This window comes from Vanellus vanellus (genome assembly GCF_965231255.1).
Source record: "Vanellus vanellus genome assembly, chromosome: 6".
NCBI lineage: Eukaryota > Metazoa > Chordata > Aves > Charadriiformes > Charadriidae > Vanellus > Vanellus vanellus.
In genome coordinates, this window is record NC_138911.1 from 64,417,822 (window position 1) to 64,436,430 (window position 18,609).

Genomic DNA, 18,609 nt, shown 5'->3' on the forward strand with positions numbered 1-18,609 from the left:
TCGCATTGGGGAGCAGTAAGAATTGTGATGGATATGGCCCACAAGATCATACTGACAGAGCTCACAGACCAAGACAGAAACTGGGACGCGGCTTGTATTAGGAACAGTGGGGCCAGCAGGGCTACGGAAGTGATTGTCCCACTGTACTTAGCACTGATGAGGCCGCACCTCAAGTACTGTGTTCATTTTTGGGCCCTTAACTACAATAAAGACATTGAGGTAATGGAACACTTCCAGAGAAGGGCAATGAAGATGGTGAAGGGTCTAGAGCACAACTCTTACAAGGATTGGCTGAGGGAACTGGGGTTCTTCAGCCTGGAGAAAAGGAGGCTCAGGGGAGATCTCCTGGCTCTTTACAACTACCTGAAAAGAGCTTGTAGTGGAGGTGGTGGTGGTGTCGGTTTCTTCTCCCAAGTAACAGGTGATAGGACAAGAGGAAATGGCCTCAAGTTGCATTAGGAGACATTTAGATTGGATATTAGGAAAAATTTCTTCACTGAAAGGGTTATCAAGCATTGGAACAGACTACCCAGGGAAGTGGTTTATTCATCATCCCTGGAAGTATTTAAAAGTGGTGTAGATGTGGTGCTAAGCGACATGGTTTAGTGGTAACCTGGCAGTGCTAGGTTAACGGTTGGACTTTATGATCTTAAAGGTCCCTTCCAACCAAAATGATTCTATGATTCTATGGCCATGGCCCATGAGGTCATGCTGTCTCTTTCATTTAATCACCCGGGAGACATCATTTGCGCACACATCATTTATGCAGCTGTGCGGTCTGGTCTGAGCACTATCACCGAGGGCTGAGGAGTTGTCCATAAGCCACAGGTGATTGGGAGATCAGGTCCCTGGAGAGGCAAGACAGGGAGTGATGCCACAGCTGTGTCTCTCTGCAGGAGGGACATGCATGTATGCACCGAAGGGGGCGAGAGGCTCAGTTCACACACACACACCCCAGGGACAGATGTACCCAGATACACTGCCACGGGGGTTTAGCCGTGTGTGTTCACATAGACTGGGATAGACACAAGAAGAGATAAAGCAGGATGCATCTCTACTGGCGTCTGCTAGAGATGTGTGGGCAAGGAGGACATGCCACTGGATTCTTAAGATATATAGTAATTCACGTCTTGTAACTTGGTAAAAATATTTGGGATTTATCCTTAAAGAACGGATGACAGGAAGGTCTCCTCTGTTTTACAAAGGAAATTGCTTATTGATCCTGTCTATTTGCATCATATTCACACCGTACTACTGCCGTGCTTAACCTGCAGGGAGCCAAGAAAGGTTGTTTCTCTCTTCACGCGCGACTTGACTTCTGCAGGGAGATGCTGCACCTCCACGTGAGGCTCCAGAGAAGGGCCGGGTATAGGGACAGGTTGTGAGCTAGGGAGCACTGCTGTTTCTGATGTTAAAACCCCTGTGATGCCCATTTGGGGTGCCTTCTTCATGTACTCATAAATCTACTGAAAGCCAGATGAGAGATCACAAATTAATTTGGAGACAGGTTCAGCAAAACTATTGTAGGATTCTCTCGGTAACATTAGGCATGGTCTACTTTTTTTTTTTTTTTTTTCAAAGGAATGTAAGCCTTTAGTGATGCTTTTGAGCTATCTCCTCTTGTGAAACATTGCAGATGTGACTTGTGGTCTTTTACTAGCTTACTAGAATTCAGTGAGGAGGACTGGAATTATTTTGTGGTGAGCATGAATGGATGGGGCGGATGCTCTGTGGGCCCTTCAGCATTAGACATCCATTGCATGGCTTTCAGGGTGGGGAAAAGGACTAGACCCAAAGATACAAATGATCCTTTGCAATTCCATTAGAAAGCACATGAAGAGATGCAGAATTTGAGGGATAACAATTAAGAGCAAAAGTAAGAGACCGAGTGTTCCTCAGTCAGCTCTGACGTGCTAATATTAAAACCATATTACAAGGTACACCACATTGCACACTCAGGACATTCCCAGTGACACGACACATTGAAACACTCTGAGCATCACCAAAGTCATGTCAAAGATGCTGCTCCCTTTGTACCGAGTTAACAATATCTCAGAGTGGCCCCAAAGGAGCAGGTACAACGTAGACTGTCACACGTTTCCACAGCAGTGTTTTGAGAACGCATCCAGCTGTGGCAAGCTCCAGAACATTTTGATGCAACATAAAGCATTTGCTATGGAAAAAAAATACAGGAACCCAAAATAAATGGACATGACATCAGTGAAATGGATGATTCTTCCTAAGGAAAACTTTGTTTTCTAGTTTTGATTAATACAGATAGAGAACAAGTACTATGTTCAGCAGCACAGAAACAATACTATCCTAAGGGCCGTTGTGGTCATCCATTAAGAGCCACTTTCAAGAATGCTTTAAAAGCCCTGCCAAAATCCTACCTTCTTCTGCTAAGTATTTTGTACTGCTTCTATATTCAGTGAAAAGTTACATTTGCTGTGAATACGCACACAAAAGCCTTTCAAGCAGTTTTTGGTTTAGGTGCAAAGTAAAAAAGAAATTCCAACAACACAGAGGCCTTAATAAACAATCTCACCATTTGCTTTCTCATCCAAAAAGTTAAATGGTTTTGTTTTCAAGCCTCAGATTTGCCTTCCTTAAAGGTAAGTTTGTGGTACTCTTAACATAGTTCAGTTACATCTCACTTTACAGACAGTATTGATAGGTTTTGGGATGTATCAAAGTCAAGTCCTAATTTTTCTCATTAAATATATCACAGTTTCACACGGAGGAGAAAGTGATGCTTTTCAATATATAAAGACATATGCATAAAATGATAAGTCCCAAAATTTTGGAAGCCAGAAGTTAAGAATATGCACTGCATTACTATTCTTATTAAATGGGTAAAAAACTATTAAGGCATGATTTATATTTACAAATACCACATTGTTTTCTACTCACACTGCTCTCTTCTGTCTAGCTTGGTTGAAAGCTGGAACAGGCATTCCTCCACTCTCTTTCCTCAAAGAGATGCACCACACATCCTTTACCTTTTTCGCAATCTTTTATTTCGTCAAAGCTTACTGACCTCTTCAGCTCATCAGTTTTTCTCCAGGTCTCTTGTTTCTGAGCCTCTTACCACAAATGACATTCTGTATTTATGTTCATGGACCTCAGTGGTTCTCCAATGTTTCTTAGCCCACTAAAAACCACCTTACCTGTCAAAGTTCAATAATCACTCTACTACAATAATTTGATTTACCTTCCTGATCTATTAATGTTGTAGAAAATAGACTAATATTATGAAGCTCATGTTCACATCCTCAAAGTGTTTGGATCCCTTAGCACCCCCCGGTTTAAAAAAGAACTAGGGGCCATATTGTATCTTAAGCTCCTGAACACCAGCATGTGTTTGAACTTGAACACTTTTAGGTATTCTAATATCCAAGGTTTCATGGCAAAATTGTCAGCTTATATGGAAAAGCTTTTCAGAACTTCTTTTATGATATTTACAGATAACATTAGGTCTAGTTTAGGACAGAGGGCTGAGATAGGCTGGGAACAACCCTCTGCACCATCACTGCTGACGAGAATAGAGTGCGGGTGATCCCGCTGGCTGCCCTGAGCTCTGTGCATTGGAGATCAGGATTTTGAAGCAAGTTATGTAATTGCTCACTATAATGGAGTATGCGTTGACTAAGACATTCCTTTCTAACCCTCTTCCATTGTAAGCCAGTAAAAAGTTCATGTCAGAAAAAATAAGAGTGTATTTGATGCAGTAGGGTGCATTTTAAGTTCTCTTCTTAACTATTCTCAGGAATAAAACAAAAGTGAGATGAGGTTTCCAGTGGAAGTTGCGCTTTTAATCAGACTTTGATACTCTTCTACATTAATATGTCATTGGGTAATTGAACAAGTATGGTACCTGTCAGTATGCAGAGGTGTGTCACACCTGGAGCTGTATAAGTAGACAAGAGCGAGGGAGGTACCCCTTAGCTTCTGGGTTATTCTGCTGCAGAACTTATTGCAAAACTCTGGCATATTTGCAAAAAGCTTTTTTTTCCTTCTCGACATGTACAAAATTTTCCTGGGTTTGTATTCAGATGCCAAGGCAGATTTTTTTCCCCAACTTCAGATGTAATTTTAGCTGCTAAGATTGTTTTGTACAAACCATCTTTTCCCTTTTTCATAAAGAGGATAAAAAAGCTGAAAGATTACTGTATCATGGGTACCATATTCTCTGTGTCACCTTTTTGCACACAAGTGCTGGATTCATAATGACCTGTGTGAATTCTAGATAGCGAATGTTCAGTCTTTTTACGATTTAACTGGATTTGTTTTCTGCGTTGAAATTTGATTAATTTACCAAGAGCCCTCAAAACCATTACCTAACCCCACAGCTATCCCTAAATCCTGACAGTATAAACAGATACACATGTACATCCCCCAGAAATTGTATGGCATATTTAGGATATTTCTATTTAGTAATTTTCTCTTTAATCTAGGATATGCTTCCCCTGTGTAGTAAAGCAATTACATAATTAATGGTTACATTCAAACAGAATGGCTCGGGAGAGAAAAAAGAATTTTTAGGACAACTGTGTCAGACTGGAAAGGAAGTACGCATCAATAATTCCCCTTCACATTTGATACTTCAAATGGTATTAACTTAAAAGTCCAAATGCAAGTCATTAAGCAAAAAAAAAAAAAAAAAATGAACAAAATGAAGACCAACCTTGTAGGGACAGTGATGAACTGAGAATAAGGACATTTGGGTTCAATTCCGAACTCTTCCCTTGCCAGTATAGCTTTGGGCAGTTTCTTTGTTCCTCAGTTCCTTATCTATTTAATAAGGATATTAATACTCGATTAATTCTACTCCTTGCCTGCATGCCTTTCAAAGGCCTTTTGAAGGTTTTTGTAGTAGAAACTACTACTTCTGGTATCTGTAAAACTCTCGGCAAAATGGAGGCCTGCTTTCTGTTGAATTAAAGAATAGAATTGCAATCAGAACTTCTGTCTACCGTAGACCTGGTAAAAACTGCTGTTTAGTAACAATCATACGAGGCTATAAAATATGTAGTGCTAAAGATGGCCCTTCAGAGAGTTTCTGATTAAAGAGTTGACCTGCGAGAGCTGATAAATATTGAGACAGCTATAACAGATCTAGTTAAAAAAGTATACAACAAAACATTTCCCTGTCAAAAAACCCAAACATATTTTAAGTGTTGCAAATTATGACTGAGAAAAACAGGTAAACAGACATCAGTACAATTTCTTGTAACAAATCAAAATCTGTTTAAAAATGGTAAAATGAAATGCTGTGTCATTTTGAAATCAGTATTTCCATACTTATGGATTTTTAGAACTTTTCATTTTTTAAAAACATTATGCTTTTTCAATTTTTTTATCCTGGTTTATGAAAAACACAGATGCTGATCTACTGAAATTTCTTGTCGGATTAACATTCTTTCTGTGGTTATGTTTAAACAACAAAAGTTTAAGACTAATTTGGTTTTATTTGAGTTTTTTTTTTGCTGGCCTTTCAAAAATCTGGGTTTTGCTGGATCTTGAATCAAGACAGCTCGAGGCATTCCAAGTACAGGAACTGCTTATGTGTTCTGTTATTAAAGTACATTTTTCTTGACTAGAAATAGTTACTGTAAGTGTGAAAAGTATTTCCACTGTTCAGTATAACTTCCCTGATAATGCAGGTGGTTCAAACTCAAATTCACAAAGTTTACCTAAAGAAAGAGTTCGATGGACTGAAACAAAATGTTTTCAGCATCAGACCTTTATTGAATAGTATCTTAAAAGAAAAGGAAAGTACTAATTTTACTTGCTTTAGAAGTGACAGAGAAAGCCAAATACAGCTGTTGTGCAAATGTTTAAAGTAAATGACTAAAAATGTCAATAAAGAAAGAATTCTAAGTCACAGTAAATCATTGACAGAAATGTCTGCTAAAGACAACGAACATCCTGTATTGTGCGAAACCTTCTCTCTCAAAATCAGACTCTCTTTAGAAAGTAATCCACTGTTCTTGTTATGTATATGTTGCTATTATAGGGATAAAAGAAACAAACCAACCTATTGCCGCATTAGTATACTGGATACATTTTAAAGGTTGCTATGCTTGCTTTTTCTAATAGTTTTCTTTCTTCCATAATGCATAACCTAGCGCAATAAAAATTCCTATGCACTGTATTCTTTGCAAATTACAATACAGGAAAGATTACTTGTTAGGTAATATATATCCTAATAACATAGACATTTATAAGCATGCAAAATTGCACAGGGCGAGAAAATCCAGATGATTTTATGCTCCCTATTTCAATATGCATGTATATTCTGTAGGAAGTTTACTATAATTATGACTTCATATTGTGTTTCTATACCCTGAAGATAAATATGTTCCTGGATGAAGTAAAGAGCTAAACATCATGTATTAACTAAAAAATGAACATATTTAATGTACGACAAAGCTTGGTAAGTATCCTTGAACCTAATAATAGCGAGTACTTTTATAAGATCAGTGATATTTTAAAGGAATTCTTGATTTTGTTTTTTTATAAGCTGCTTAAGGAATTAACAATACTTAGCGACAAGTCACAAAAATAAATAAGGCAGCAAATTATTCCAATGAGAATATACTTCTCTTGGGTTTGGAGACCACTACTAAAAGTAAACTTCTGCATAGTCTGATAATTTTTCACTAACAATGTATCTGTACAGTTCCATGATCTTTAAGAATGTAATTAACCTATTTTTCTTGTCCTAATTACAAGGCAAAAGGATTCACATGGGTAAAAGGAAAAATGATTTTGCTTAGAAGGGAAATACAAATTATGCCCAAAGCCTAATAAATCTGTTGCTATGACAATCAAAGAGCCTGGTCTTATAAAACCTTTCATAATTTATTCACATGAGTAGTTCTTACTCATATGAGTTGTCCCATTGATTGAAATAGGACTGCTGATGCGAGGAGAGATTTGCAATGGGAAACCTGAATTTAGGATGCAGTCCTTGTTCACATAAAGACCTGAGGGGACTACTTCCACAAGTAATAGCAGCTTTCAACGGTGAAGATTGGAAGATGGCCTTTATGGGTTGTGTTGTCCTTCCTCAGTTTTCCTTATTGGTTCTTATACTAGTTACACATTTTAGATAGTGTAATGCACAAAAAATCTACTTCAATGCACATGTATGCATAACTTCAACCTTTACTCCAAAAAATCAAGGCTGGTTCCTCTGAACCCTGCTGAAAAGTTGTCGCACTACAGGAACGTGTTTGTATTGTCTCTGTTTCCGCCTACTCCAGTGATTTGGAAAAGCTGCATTACCATTCTCTCTCTAAAAACTGTCTTACGTAGTCCTTCACCATACAAGGAGAAGATGTATTGGGAACTACCACAAAATTCCATCTTTTGAATAGGTTTTAAGTTCTGGTTTTGTTCCTGAGTCCTGGTGTGGTGTGGCCTGGCCTGGCCTGGCCTTCTTGCATCCCTCTCCCCCTCAAACCCTGCTGCCAGGAACCCGTCACCTCCATACCCAGCTGGACAGCCTGTGACAACCGCCACACAAACGCACTGCTGGTCCGTTTCTCACCCCGTCAAAAGCAGTGGGATTTGCGGGGGATTACCCTCAGAGCGAGGACAGGCCCTTTCCACAATTTGCTCCTCAAGAGGCACTCAATCTTCCCTCTTCCAAGCTCTGTCATCAACCAGAATGCATAAGAAAATATATATATTTCACATCACGACTCTTTCACTTTTTAGTTTTACCCTAATTTCTGAAACAGAGATGCAAGTAAACCAGGCTATCTGGAGAACTAACCTGTTCTTCCATCTCAGTACACTCACTATATAATTCCTGGTCTGCTTGGCAATTTCCTGATAATGACCCCAAATTTTGGTAAGTCATGTAGTTAATTAATAACATCACCTTGCACTCCCCCAGCACCTTTCATCCAGGAAGATGAAAGCACATTACAGCTGTTAATGAAAATTATTTTGCAACATCCACTGAAGCCATTTATAATAATTCTCAACAACCTGCTAATACATGACTAAAATTATTCGATATGAGAACATCTCTTACTGGGTTTACTTATTTTACGACTTGGGTCATCAAGAGTAACATTGTCATAATTCACAGTGGTCGTTTTTTGGCTTTCTGACGTGTGTAAAAGGCTCTGCCTCCCACTGTATCTAAAACACAGCACCCAAGTCTGGATTTGATATTTGTTTCCCATGGGAAATAAAATAAAGTGTATCTTTTGTACGTGCAGATTTTGCAGACATTCAAAGCCCTTCTGTAGCTCTTATTTACTCGGATAATACTTATTCAGAACTATTCTTACGTTGGTAGAGGATTTCATTTACCTTCTATTTTTGCCTTCTAGCGGTCAGTGCACGGGTGGGAAGCAGGGAAGGGATAGCACCATGACCCCAGAGAGACAGACGGAGCGAGAGAAAGAGGAGGCAGGAGGAGGGGAACGGAGGGAAGGAAAAAGAGAGAGAAATGGCAAAGCAAATTCTTAAACATCCTCTTTAGCATGGAAATATGTACCATACAGCTATTGGTGTTCCAGTCCAAGTGCAAATGACAGCACAGGTGTGCACACACACACACACACATGCACATACACACTGTCACAAAGCGAGGGAGAAAGACAGAAATGATTTTACAAAGCTGCTGCAGTAATCAGGACACTTGCTCCTGGAAACGACCATACAAACAAACCTTTTTTTAAGCCTTCCACAGCTTTTTTTTTCAATTTTCATTTGATTATTGCTATCATTTTTACCTCTCACCATAACAGAAAGATGGCTATTATTAAAAGGAAGGAAAAAGGCCTTACCATGCAGTGCATCAGGAAGAGATGAGAAGCACAGAGCATGCTGCAGAGATTAAGCTCAGCATGGCATTCAGATATCCTTTGGAATTGAAGAAAATTGTCCAACCCATTCTTCCTAACAAAGCGGACAAGTTTTCTCTAGGCTTGAAATTTTCACCAGAAGTCAGATCCTTACAGTGCATTATATTTTCTTCTTCAGGAGATATATTTCCTCCAGTTAAGTTTCAGCTCCGCAATGCCATTTCCAATCAGCTCTAAGAAGTTCTTCATTCCCAGATTCGTGGTGTCATCAGAGGGACTCCAAAGAAAATCAAAGAAAGAAAGAAGAAAGAAAATAATACCTTACCAAAGCCCTGAAATTACTATGCAGAAAAGGAGAAAAACACCCAACAGCTCCTCATTTATTCTATTACCTATGTGTTTCACAACAATCAGTACTACCTCTTTGGTCTCTCATATGCAGTGCTGATTACCTGTAATAAAGGCAGAGTCAAAAACTTTCCCAATTCACACATGATGCATTTTCATTACCGCTGCTCAACTATGCACCACCAAACAGCCCTTCTCACCCTGAGGAATCTTTAAAACCATCTGACAAAAACATCAGCTGTCCCTTTCCCTTCCCAAAGAACACGAATATTAGAATTTCTAGAAAAGTGTCGGAGAAAGCTTGACAAATACCCCAAAAATACAAATTAGATCTAAAAGCAAAATCCTCAAAGCAGGAGAGTTCTTGCGCAAGGAGACGCCTTGCCTGAAGGATCTGGGGACACACACACTAAGTCATCATAGGGAAGGAGAAAGGGATAAAGAACGGGTGGCTGATGGGGGGTTTGGAGAGGATGGGGTGGGACCGACTGGGTGTCAGGTGGGAATGGGATCCTGAGTCACCCTCAGCCTCCTGCCTTCTCACTGACAGCAGCCCGGGTTTCCCCTGCACTTTCTGCAAAGCATATTAATTGATTCTGGTTGCTGAGCAACTAACTCTGGGGAGCCACATCGACGGCTCCGGCTCCAGCACAGCTTCAGCAACGGCAGCAGGGAGAGGGGACGGTGTTCCCCATCTCCCTCCTCCTCCTGAGGCTCGCTCACCCTCCCCAGGATGCCCTGAGCTGCCCCGCAGGGAAGCTTTGCAAGGAAAAGGAAAAAGCCCCCGTTAATGCAGCAGGGAGAGGAGGTGGGTCGCTCCCCCCACCCCTGTGCGGCACCAGCGGGACTCGGGCGAGCAGCCCTGCTTCACTCTGACAGCGCGGCTGCAGCCCCAAAGAGCATCCTCCACCCCGGGGCAGGGGGGCTGGCGCAGCCGTGGGAAACCCACCCAGGCATGGCGAGAGGTAGGTGAAGCAGGGTGGTGCAGTTCCCTTCCAAAAAACGAAGTTGGGTTAACCCTCTGGTTCTCCAGGCAGGCTGCAAAGATGCCGTTAAAATGACAAGCAACTGCCACGGTTATGCCAACTCATGGGTTCAAAAGTGAGTTTCCAGTCAAAGCTGTGGCCACTTAAGCACTATCCCTGCAATAACAGCACAAATGTATTACTTATTTCTGACCTCTTTATCACATTGCACTTCAGACAGAGCAGACACTTCTCTGGCCAAAAGGGCACACAGTAAACCAAAGCCACCATCCAGAGGAATTGCCTGGATGTCTTTTTCAGGGACTGCAAAATGGAGCTCTCTGACATAACCTTGTCATTGCTTTAACCCGTGTTGTGTTTATGTTCCTCATAGGAATGAAACAGCAATGAGGCCATTTAGTTTTGGCCCTTAAAAGACACGGGGTAACTGGATAACTGGAGCTGGCTCCAAGGGGCTCCTCCTAGAGCACCTCGACCGATGGCCCCGTAGCACTGACATACAGGATCTCTGCAAGGTTGATGCCAAGCGGATGGACCCTGAAGAGGCCCTGGCCACTGCGATTTGTGGCAGGGCTTCCGCTGACTCTGGGACTCTAGAGCCTGAAAAAAATCTCCACAACCCAGTGTCCGAAACAAGACATTTCCCTTGTGCTCTCATTTTGGATAAATCCTTAGTCAGGTCATGGCATTTGTTCAGCACTGACTAAGCTGTCTTTCCGTTGCACAGGTAAGATGTAAGAAATGAAAAGACCTCAAGATTTTTCTCCTTGTGACCTGGCAGCAAGTGCAATATCAGATCTTGGCCAAACTGCTCAGGCGTGATTACTGTCAACGGCCCGAGCTAGATCAGCAGATAGGACAAGTTAAAGGGCAAGACCCTGAGAGCTGCCTTCGCTTGCAGTCACATAAATAAACAGAATCATCTAATTCTCCACTTGAAAAGCTCCAACCTATAGCTTGTGTGTGCCATCTAAATGGCAAACACGGGGTCTTTACGAAAAGGGGACAGGTTATCTTAAGCAAAAGGGTAACTTTCCTGACAGTAGCTTAGTCCCACCATACTCTGCTTTCATGCTTCATAAACGAACATCTACAGTTTAGCCTCGTTTTCTCAGCAAAGCCAGATGCTTCATGTATATTCAAAGCTCAGGAAGGGCCATTAGATCAGGTTAGCAGAGCTGCTATACGAAACAGATAGCAAGACATACTCAGTTCATCCAATACATCTATTGATATGAGCGTATACCTCATATTCTTAATCCCTCAAGGACAGCATACAGAGAAATATGGGAACCTCAGTATTGATTTGGTAAATGAAAGTCATTTAGCCTCCTACAGCAACAGAATACAGCAGGATATTTCTAAGGAAGAGATCCTGTAGTTCACCCGCTCCACGAAATTGTGTCTCCTGAGGTCTTCTAATGTACTAAACATAGGTTAAACACATTAAAACACACTAAAACCGCACATAGTAAACATTGCTTGGTCTTGATTTATATGCTCACCAATTTATGAAATTAATTTGGTATCAATGATTCTCCCTTTAGCCCTTCCTCTGACTCTTTGAACATTTCTTTTGACTCTCTCTCATAGTACCTCATCTTTGTGCCTGGACAGGAATAAATCCACCAAGGTTTCCTCTAGTGGTGGCCAATGCAAATAGTGTATTTTGTTGCGTGTCACTGCTGCCTTTAGCCCACAGGCTTACTTGCTTGCAACGAAGTGCTGAAAAATTACCAAAAACAGGGTTGAAAGGGAGCTGATCCTCCTCTGTCTCACAGCGGGATCAATCCCACACAGGCTAGTGCTGGGAAATGGCTTTCTAACCAGTCCTTACAAGTCTCCTTTCTGGAGTCTCCATACTTGTAAAAGGCAATTTATTCCAGCGCCTCACTACTATAACTACAAAAAGGGTATTTCTAAGCTCCATTGGTGCAAAGTTAAACACACTGTTTCTCGTCCTATTCACAACGATCAAGGAAAAGATCTCCCCCATTCCTTGTTGCAAGTACCTTTTATTTATATAAAATTCATTATCTCTCTTCTCAGTCTTTTCCCTCTCTAGATTAAAAACTTATTTGAGCCTTTACTTTTCTGTCACTTTTTAGGGAATGTTTTCTCACACACTGGCCTCTGGATCATTAGTGTACAGAAAACTGAATGTAAAATTACACACGTATAGGGATGCACCTTAATGCAGGCAAAAGAACAAGGTACCAAAGAGACAGCATCTGGCTTAGCAAGTGAGTCATGTAACAGAGGAACAGGGAAACAAGGGGGGACTGCTTCATCTACCTGTGATAATAAGGCTAAATAGTGTTTCAATGTTCCTTTTTTCTTTTCCGAACGAAATAGGATGACAGAAAGGAGGCGATTAAATACAGCTAGGCTGTGTGTCTCTGTCAGTGAGTCCTTCCGACCTGTGGAAGAAGATGGTTCAATTTAAGGGCATAAGGGAAAAAGATTATTTTTTCCCTTGAATTTGTATACTGATTTATGAAATACTACATAGACGAGCACAAGATCTCAGGTAGATAGTGCATGAAAAATAGAGAAATAGATAGAGAAAAGATTAGGGGGGGAATAAGTGCTTGGGAGTGATGAAAGGCTGGAAAACATGATATGAACATTTAGACTAAGGGAACAAAGAGAGGTGGAGAGATTGCCCAAATTCTTACAAAGAAATATTTAAGTATAAATTAACATATTTCACCATATACACAGTAACAAAAGCTTTGTTTCAACACGATAAGGCATAGTTGTTTTATCTTTTCCACTTTTACCCCTTTACATTAGTTCCGGTGCCTGTTTTCATCCTCAAGAGTACAATCTTTAAAAAGTGTGACAACAAATTATTAATACTTTAGTGTGCCTTGTTTTGTACTTTATTTTTACAGGGAGGAATACCGAGCAGTGTTGAAGCTCTCTGTATCGGAGCAAATATCATAAAAAGTGCTAGGGAAGGGCAGTTGAAGGGCAAAGCAATAAAACAAAACTATAGAAAGGAAGCAATTCAACAACTGGTGATTTCAAAACAAAAGCAAACTGTTTGGTGTGTAAGAAGGAGCCATCAGATTATTAAAAGAAATCGTAGGAGAGGTAGGTTTGGAAATGTCAACATTTGTGCTTTTTTTTTTTTTTGAAAATGTAAATCCGCTTAGGTAAAATTCAGTCTCTTACAGAAAGCAAGTACAGCATCTCTCTGACTTACACAAGGCTTGAATTTAATCTCATATAAATGCTTTTTATTATGCATTGAAAAGGCTGACTAGTGCACGTGCTCTGTTTCTATTCCATTTTCTATTTATCTTCTCTCTTCCCACCTTTCTGTCCTTTCAATAGTAACGTTATCCTCTTTGAGAAAAATGAGTGTCCTGTGAGCTCAAGGACCAGAGCAAGTGAGGACCCAGTCAGCCTACATCCCCGGGGGAATGGTACCACTGGTGTCCAAACAAAACCACGTCGGTTAGTGCAGCCAAATCCGACTGGCAGCATCCCTCCTTGTTCAAGCCCCGTAGCCAGACAGGGCCCGTACTGCAACCCCTGGGCATCAGAATAACGGGGAGATGCAACAAGCCACGGCAACTGGTTGGGCAGAAGTCCATTTCAGATGTTAGTCTTCTGTGGTGCTGAGAGTGATAACAAGAGAAAGTCCCCAGGAAGACAAACGGGAAGAAAAATCAATATGTTGTCAGTATGTTCTAGTCCAGGGTGTAGGAAAGGACCAAGTGGAAGGATGACATTTGAAGCAGGCGAGCGAGGGCTGCAACGAGTGGGAAGTGGTGGCCCAGGCTGAGGAAACGGTGCCTTTCTGTGGCTGGGTGCGGGTGCCTGCGCTGCGGGGAGGGAGGGCCGGGAGGGCGGAGGGGCTCCTTACCCTGCTGGGCTATTACTGCCCCCGACCTAGACTGAAAAAGGGCAGAGGGCCCTGGGGACTTGGAAGATGTGGGCACCGGCTGTCAGGCTTTAAGAAGCTGAAGCAGAAGAATCTCTCAGGAATCTCCCTGCAAGTGTCAGGAGCAGGAAAGACAAACGAGCTGGAAGAAGAGGTGTGCCAGCATTGCTCCTTGGGTGCTCGGACTGCCTCAGCAGCCACTGCCTCCAGGAGATGCCTTCCCACAGGGCAGCGCGGAGGGTCACCCGTGCGGGCTCTGAGCTGAGTGACAGGGGAAACCTCCTCCCCAGTTCATCCAGCTGACTGGCCACGAGAAGCAAATGAAATAGCTCGTTTACCAAAACAGCAGCCTTCAGCCCAATCGTAGTGTGATACTTGATAGAGACCATCACTTTATTCCTTGCAAACTGCACCTTTGCCGGTACTGCCATTTGAGACCCGAATGAGATTTTTAAAAGTAGTGTTGTACGTAAAGGATACAGTAATTTTAACATAAATACACAGATACACACAGTTCACGGAAATTATTTAAAGTATGAAGGAAAAGATATAATTCAATTATGAACCAAATTTTAATTAAAAATTGTGAAAACAATTTGCAAAGAAGTTTTCTGGATATGTTTCTCGTTTTGACCTTTCAATAGCCTGTGTCTCAATTACTATTCAGTCAATTGCAGCACAAACAACTGAATTGATTTCTTGCCTTTTTAGTTTAAGTGTCATAATACATGCATGAGAGTCTGAGCTTCGGTGAGTGCATTTCCAGATCATCATCATCAATTAATTGGAAAATCTTACTGTAGGAAATAGATCCTCATTAAAAAAAAAAAAAAATAATCCTAAAAGCAGATCAGAGGATGTACGCACAGTTCCATCTATCTGCAGTATGCTTAGCGTCCCTAAAAACTATTTCTATCATACTTTAATTATAATATTACTGTAATAATTATTTTCAATATTCTATATGGCAACTGATCTCATTCTTTTCTAGTTCCCATCAGTGCAAATCAGACTAGGATATTATAGCTGTCAAAAGCTTGCAACAGTAAGAAAATAGTACAACCAATGGTAAGTAAAGCCAGTAAGATGCGGAACATTTTAGATTTGTTGTTCTCTTTCTTTTTAAATAAATGCTGGTTTAGTACAACTTAACCACTAAAAGACTAAGGAATGATAAAAGGTTACAGCTTAATTGCTGGGCTTGCTCATACTTGCACAAATTAGTCTGAAATAAATTTTAATGGATCTGATTTGAATTTCATTTATAGAAAACTAAACCTCCTACATTCACTGATTTCAATTAAATTGTCCTTAATTTACATCAGTGTAGCTAGTAACAATAGAAAAACATTAATAACTATTCATTGCAGAGTTAGCTTCAGTTTAAATTTGCTATGTACCGGTAACGTAGCGTTGCTTCCCTTACATCACCCTAACACTAAAAATAGCATTCCGATATAGCTGTATCAAAAAGGTATGCAAAAAATGTGACTACCTAGCTAGCAGCACAGCCATATCCACTGCAGACAATACATAAAGCATCTTTTTTTTTCTTTAGAAAACCAAAAAAAAACCCCTGGTTTGTAATTAACTTCTCAGCACACAAATGGAACAAAAATGAATAATCTCAATTTATTTTAATAAGGGATGTCTTGACTTGAAATGCCATTTTGTATAAGCAAGGTGCTCTTTTTTTTGCAGGGGTCCACAATTCTGACCACAAGTTACATGCCAAAAACATTCCCTGATTTCTGTGGAAAGAGAACTGGGCTCTGTTCTTAGGAGATTGCCACAGTCTCAGCTAAAAACTGCTCAGCCTGTTGCACCAAATGGAGACAGACTCACACCTCTAATGCTGCTTAAATAAACTAGTTCCATGTGTACATTAAAGCACTCGGGAAGACAGGTACTATTTTCTGAGAGGCGGTGATGTGTTTGCAGCGTCTGTGTTCAAACTGGAATCTCATTAGAAAAACAGTAATCTTGCTGCACAGCCGTGTGGGAGGCTAGGACATGCAACGCATGAATTCATTGAATCCCAAGGGTGATCATCTGCCTGAAATCCCTTTCTGGATAAGCATGTTCACACACGGTAAAAAAAGCTCTCGAGCAGCAGCGGTTATTACTGCTGAATAAATATCCACATTATTTCTCAACAGGCAATATACCCACCAGGCACAAAAAATAACAGTATGCTAATGAAAGATTAGACAGGCACTGGCTAAATTAGTCCTGCTACAGTTTTGTTGAGCTCTTGGGTGTGTATTACATGACATTACTACTTAATACCGTAGAGCAAAAATTTCTTTCTCTCTCCCCTTTTTTTTTTGCTTTCTACTTTTTTTTTTTCTTTAATAGAAGAGGTGGAGATTTCCTTTCCTGGGTTAACTTCCAAGCATTAAGAAAAGTAACATAACTGGAATATTCATCTGATTCACACCTAGAGCTCTTAATTACTGCACTACACACAGGACACTGCTAGAACAAATACTGCACAGGGGCCAAAGTAGTCCTAAATACCGCTAAACACTGTAAAATGCAGAGTGTGAGTGTTGGCATCCTACTGCACAGTACTTCAATAAATGCATTTTGAGGAACTCGGCAGAAGGCAGATTTAAGTAACTTCTGGCATTTCTATTCTGAATACTGTCGTTCTCCAGAATCCCAGTATTTTGACTGGTAAAAGTCGCTTTTCAAAAGACGCCTTTTCATTCTTTGCTTCACAAAAGCCGGTTTGGTTTGGTTTTGCATTTGCCATTAGCAGCAGTATCTTCGTAAGCAGCTTTCTGGCAAAAGTCACCGCGAACAGCTCAGCAAGTCCCTGAAGTTTGACAGCGAATGCCCCTTAGCCGGGGGGAAAGCAAACTCCATCAGCCATCCTCCGTCAGGCTCTTTTAAATCCTTCCTAAGCAATTACTCACTCCACTGATTAATATTTTGAAAACTTTACAGATAAATAATGCACAGGTATTCAGGAGGATTCCTCAGAGCCAAAAGATCGAAGCAAATATACAAATATAGACCCACAAGGTATTCTGAGGTATCCCTTTTTAAAAATAAAAAAAACCAAACAAACCCAAACCGGCCTGAACATGGTAACCTTTTACAATATAACTGTTTCTTAAGTATTCCATTCCTTTGTAGGCTTTTCCTTGGTGCTGGGCTCTGTTTAATTAATTAATCACAGTGTTTGCACATCTTGAGTGCTTTGTTTCAATGTCTCACTCCCTTTTGTGGATTGATCTGCTGTGAGATTTTAATGAGAGCCATTTCTCATGTTTTTATGCAGAATTATTGTACGGAGGAGAAAGTGATAATAACTCAGCCTTCTGTTAATTACACATCTAATTATTCTTAGAAGTTTATTTATAATTATGTCTGCCGGCAGGCTTTGTTTCAATTATCATAGCCAGATTGGAAATGGAGCTTAAATCAATTGCTTGCTGTAAACAACCATATTTTAAACCAAAAAATAAGTATGAATATTTATATTTTAGCCCAAAATACCCTCTTCTCTGATAGTCATTCTTGTAAACAAAAATCTTAGAGAACCATGTAAAATCTCTGCCCGTCAATAACAATATTAATAATACTTAAAGCTAGCAAACATTCTCAGAGGACAACAAAAAAAACTCCATTAAGACAAAACCTATTCATGGTCAAAGGCTCCTTTTTTTTTTTTTTTTTTCTAAATGGTAATCAGGGCTTTTATGTTAAAAGTCTTCAAATAGGAAGCCTCACCTCTAGAGGCACAGCAGTGCCATTACTCAAAGAGAATAAGTGTTCTTTCAAGGGTGAAAGGGAAAGAAATATCTATTTTTGATGCTGTTAGATTCCCACTTGCGAGCTGGGAAACCCCTTGTTTACCACAGTATTTCTACAGTGGTGCAGAACTCATCTGAAATGTAAGCTGCCCAAAGATCTTGGTTCAGGAAATCATGTTTTCGGGGAAACACTTTTCAACAAAGATTATCTTTAGAAAGTACAGTCCCATACATATTTTTGCACATATTTTGCACACATAAGGAATAACATCGTTTTAACCAGAGTAGTCAGACTAGAAATAATGACAGGTTGAAGGAAAGAGATTTAGACACAGATATTTCACTACGTACAGATCCTCTTCTAATAGTGCATAAATGTATACAATAGCTGCATACGTTAAGGATTAATTTGGAATGAGATTCAGCTCTTGGCTATGGAAAGAAATTATATTTCACAGAAATATTTCAGCTTGTAGGCAGGGGACTGGTAAGCTGAGAGACAACGTGCAATACTGCACGTTTAAAATTTAAGAAATACAGTTTGCTTTCCTGTTGAACACATCTCCCTTCGACACCAGTGTCCTGCAAGCCCCTGCTCCCTTACTAAAACAAACACCGAAAGAGAAGCCCATGAGACTTACCTGTTTGCCTTACTGGAGACGAAGTTTAAAGCATCGAAGTTCTCGTGACAATCAGCCACTAGCATTTAGCTTACGTGGAAATAATTACATTCTTCCATCTTTCAGCTTTCTCGGTAAGTGAAAGCTGGTGATGGATGCCAGCAG

At 40.4% G+C, this 18,609-nt stretch overlaps 1 protein-coding gene across 1 annotated transcript in view; it reads right to left on the reverse strand.

The window, feature by feature from the left end:
* Positions 1-8,852, reverse strand: part of TUNAR (transmembrane neural differentiation associated intracellular calcium regulator) — a gene marked incomplete at both ends in the record, with an annotated part of 29,564 nt that extends 20,712 nt beyond the window's left edge. Inside the window, one exon of the mRNA XM_082485320.1 lies at positions 8,814-8,852. Within this exon, the coding sequence (XP_082341446.1) occupies positions 8,814-8,852 (39 nt within the window). The remainder of the gene's footprint in view (positions 1-8,813) is intronic.
* Positions 8,853-18,609: the final 9,757 nt, after the last annotated feature.